Below are 4750 nucleotides of genomic sequence, written 5' to 3'. Positions count from 1 at the left end.
CAGAAAAAGGAGTTACGGCCTGGAGGTGGAAGAAACAAGAAGATCTGTATTTGATTTGTGTTCGATTTGTTTGATCAGTGAATAGCACCGGTGTTCTTGTAGCTTGTGTTCGATTTGTTCCATCTGATATGTGAGATGAGTCGATTGTAAGGCGTGTGTACTATGGCATGTGTTCTTGTGATGAGATTTGATTGTGTTTGATTTGTTCGACTGTGAGATGAGTCGATTTGTTCTTGTGATGAGATGGTATGAGTTGATCTGTTCTTGCGACGGTCGGCGTGTGGCCACGGGCGAGCACATACGGCGATGGCGAGTGTGCGGTCGAGCGGCTGCGCGGAGCCGGCTCGTTTATTTTTTTTTCGAACCGGCAGTGATGCCTACTTTTAGTGTCCGTTTTAGACCCGACACTAATTATCTTCGACTATTAATATTATTTATGGAGTATCGGTTCTAAAATTGGTACTGATGAGATTTTAAAATCGACACTGATAAGATTCTTTGATGTAGTAAAGGATCGTGGGGTAAATCGCAATCCTAACAACCTTAATGATAACCACCGAGCGTGGGAGGATGATCGTACTAACTACTACTAGTATCATGCAAGGGCTCTCACGTAACATGCCTACTACTAATTAAACGTCTACACTAATGTGTGATAGGTCGATTGAGGAGGCAGAGACGTGTGAGAGCATGATCGATACTAGTGGAGACCGGCGCGCCCTAGTGCGCCGGCAGTAAAGAATGGTGATGGTAAAAAAAAAACAGATTGAACTTGGTATAATGGCTGTTGTTTGTTGTGGTATTATTTCTCTCTTGACTGTTGCCTATCCAGGCTGTAAATGTTGGAAAGTAGAGAAAGAGGTAGCAGGCAAGTATTGATAGGTATAAATGATGCAAGCCTTATGGTAAGATATATTAGAGGAAAGATGTTTTGTATAACCACAGATCAACCTACCTATTTACATTGAGGTGCTATTATAAAGTGGTGGACTGAGTTTGGAAAAGTAAGATGGTAACAAGGAGATTTCACATATATGTGGTAGCAATGATTAAGCGATTATTCGTTAGGTGCACTAAATGGGCAAACACCATGCTCATGTAAGGTGGTTGCTGCTTGTTGAAGGGACCTGCGAATTTCTTCCATGACTGATTCCATATGCTTGATAACAGACAGGACACCTGGTTGTGAAGTTACCTTAGAATTGCAGAATACTTCGCAAAAGAAATTAGCACTAAATAGATCACATTAGCATTAAATAGATCACAAGCTGCTGCAAATTCATTCATGGCAGTATTCCAATCTTTAGAGATAATTTTCATTGCCTTAGTCTGCTGCTCTGTCTTCTTTAACAAAGACCTATGCTCATCTAATGCATTTTCCTTATTAGCGTAGTTGAAATCTTGGAGCTGCATATGCGCTTCTGATTCCATATACCCAATTGCTTGGAGAGCAGCTGCTTCTTCAGCAGCCTGTTGTGAAGCTGGTGCGAAACCACATATCTTCTGTCGTGGCCCATCCTGGATGAATAAATTTATATTGGGATAAAATTCGATGCAGCTGGCATATTCATCCTCATATATCTCGATGTGAGTGTATGTTGGCATGGGAAGTTGAGCTGCTGTCATCATCTCAGTAAACATAAACTTTGGAGAGAGAGCGACGACGGCCATGCGATGTAGCTCTGCAGGAATAGGCAGGGTTGTATATTTAGCCATGGTGGACAACATCTAAGGTAAAAAGAAGTGAAGGCAAATGCTATAGCGAAGGGTTGTATAGCGTGCAGGTAAAACATAAGAAGAGACGAAACGGACCTGGCGTTTGCAAACCAACAGAGTTTTCGTCTGAAGATAAACATCTATAGAGATTGAAGTATTGTTGGTCAAACTGATTCACCTTCGTAAGTGAGGCGTGAGTCGAATTTTGGATAGAGCGTGTCAGCTGTTTAATATGAGAAAGTATAGTGTGAATTTCACATGAGTAAGGCCCCGTAGGGTCTGGAGAGAAATAGGATAACAATGTATCTTCAACATTGTTTGATGATGCATATAACTGGATAGTCATTTTCTCCCAAGCATTAAGCAATGTTTGAATTTCACTCGCCATGGTAAGCTGTTGAGCCAAAACTCGTCTATTGAGTTGCCTGATCTTGGTAATTAAGAGATAGTTGTAGTCACGTACTTGAAGCTTCACTGTCTGCTGCAAGAAAAGAAGAGCATGGTATGCAGCGTCTTTCTCTGCATGTAGTAGACTGTCGCTAAGGTTCCCCATTATACAATAGATGGCGGTTTGATGTTGGGTTAGTTCGGCAGGTAAAGACAGATGCTTGGTGGTGGTTATCTGCTACTACTGCATGAGCGTACATTGCCTGCGCTAAGCCTAAATGCAGCATCTCACGTAAGATGACATCCGGTGATAGCGGAGTTGTCTCCATGGCTGCAGAAGACAAAGTTGTTAGTACGAAACATGTGGATTTAGTACCAACAATAGCTATTGGTGTACCATTTTGATTAAACGAGACTCCATACTTTCTTCTTGTACTAAGGAACTAAAGATATAAACCGAGGATATGATATGGTAGGGATTTAATCTAAGAAATCAGGATGCGAGATAATTTCTCCCTGGACGATCTTAGAAACCATGTGGATAAAACGGATAAAATGAAAGGGCAATAAAAGAGGTAGATTTCACCACAGAAGAGTGTAAGCTCTGTGCCCTTGAGGCTATTCGATTGGAGGCAGGGAAGATTAAATAAATGTTAGATCGAGAAACCAGGTGGACTAATCATGGACTTCAATGTTGGAATGTCAACCAAATTCCTTTGATCGTGCCGGTTCCCAAGCAGGCCAGGGAGCAAGGAGTAGGAACAAAACAAGAGGCAGCGAGGTGGATTGGCAAGGAAAAAGTAGGTATTGGACTCTCGAAGAAGGTACGGGGTGGGTAGTTGCCGGAACTGGTTCCTCTGCAGTAACTGCAGAGGGCAGTAGGGTCACTGCCACGTGGGCCTAGACGCGGTGGGGTTCATGCATTATTGACTACTACCCTCTGTAGTTACTGCAGGTGAGTCCTGTCGGTAGTTACCGGTGAAAGGAGAAGATATTTTGTATAAACAGTAGCATATGGTCCTCTCAGTCGGAGAGGTTGTATTTTTTTTGTTTATTTCCCCTCTTTTCGTCACCGATCAGGGTGGTGATATAAATGGAACGGATCGTTAGACGTAGCGGTGAGAGAAAAAGATAATAGATGGTGATAGGTTGTACACGTTGTATTTTTCAGGGGCTTAATAAGAACGGTCAGTATATTTTAAGGATATATACAGATTCGAAAGCCAGAGGAGGAAAGTTCGGGAATATAGGTTAGGCAGGTACAAATGTAGTAGGTATTGTGCAAATAATTTTATGTTTTTTTGTTGCCTGTGGGCAACGTTGTAAAGTTGTTGGTGAATAAGGTGTAGTAGGACCTAATGTGTAAGGAGCCAAAACAATAGCAGACGGGGAATACATCGACATGTGAAACCGAATCTAGATTTAAAGGAAAATAGAAGGTAATAATGGGAATGTATTTGTTGTAAGCAGTAAAATAATGGATGGGCTCCAATTACTGTGGTGCAATGAGACTGATAAAGAATCGGATGATATAAGTAAAGCTCTGTATTTATAACGAGCCTTTGAATACTCGGCTGAAAATATAGCAGGTTGATGTTGTTAAAGTGAGGATATATTTGATTTTTATAACGAAGCGGCGGAGCAGCAAGGCGTAGGGTCGTCTATTTTTTTTTCTTCTCTTTTTTCTTTTTCTTTTTTAAGTCAGGAACGGACAGGGCAATCTTAGCTACAGACACAACGAAAAATAAGACGAAATGTGCGCTAGTGAAACCAACTTGATGAAATTAAAGACGGATCATCTCCAGTTTGGACTATGGTGTGGATTAGGGCAGTGAAGTTACATGTAGATTAGAATATCGTGTATGTAAGATTATGTGTATAAGCAGCAAAGAGCAGTAAGACGCACGGTCTAGTCTTTACTGGTAGCACAGATGGATGAATAAAACGGTAATCGCTTCACAGGTACCGGATAATAAGCAAGGTAAGTGAACTGAAAGGAATACATTAGGCGTAAGAATATTTTAAAAAACAATTAAGTAACAGAAAGAGAAAACGTCTTTTCATATGTGAAGGATAGAAACCATAATTACATCGGGTGGCAAAAGCACTGTGGGTAGCCAAAAGCCGAAAGTATATACAGAGGTGCATACATATACATATGAATGTACTTCATCGTAGCCAGCGGCTCGCCCGTCACTATCAAAATAATAATTCTCTAGCGGTTCAGAGGTTGTAAAGATAAGCAAATTTGATTATACATACGTGCTAAACACGCTCCTATTTTCTGTCTGGCATTCTCAGCTGGGAACATAATTGAGAGCGGGAAATACCTCTGTATTATCCGACGAGCTGGGAACGCCAAACACCAAACATAGATTAGCACATTCAGGGGCGCAAATATCGGAAATTTGAGCGAGCAAATCTCGGTGGAGAACACCAGCGAGGTCCACAGACGTTTGTAACGCCGAGACCTTTTCCGCTAGTAAACTCTCCCCGAAACGAATGCGGTTAAGTTCTTTCTTGCTCTTGTAGTTTGTCATCAATTATCACGAGACCGTAGTCTACTAAATATGATAAAGCAGCATCGGAAGCATTCCTCATATATCTTACACATATATGTAAGATATTTACGGTGAAGGTTCTAGAT

General features: G+C 41.3%; 1 protein-coding gene across 1 annotated transcript; it reads right to left on the bottom strand.

Annotated features, from left to right (window-relative positions):
- Nucleotides 1-1191: 1191 nt before the first annotated feature.
- On the bottom strand, nucleotides 1192-2337 carry LOC133890184 (uncharacterized). The gene is made up of 2 exons (XM_062330647.1): nucleotides 1813-2337; nucleotides 1192-1682 (listed from the first exon to the last, which is right to left on the bottom strand). The coding sequence occupies exons 1-2, from the start codon at nucleotides 2267-2269 to the stop codon at nucleotides 1192-1194; spliced, it is 948 nt and encodes a 315-aa protein (XP_062186631.1). The 5' UTR covers nucleotides 2270-2337.
- Between the last annotated feature and the right edge of the window lie 2413 nt (nucleotides 2338-4750).

The sequence above is a fragment of the Phragmites australis genome, chromosome 14 (genome assembly GCF_958298935.1).
Source record: "Phragmites australis chromosome 14, lpPhrAust1.1, whole genome shotgun sequence".
NCBI lineage: Eukaryota > Viridiplantae > Streptophyta > Magnoliopsida > Poales > Poaceae > Phragmites > Phragmites australis.
Note: the sequence above shows the minus strand (reverse complement) of the source record. Positions and strands in the feature narration are given on the sequence as shown.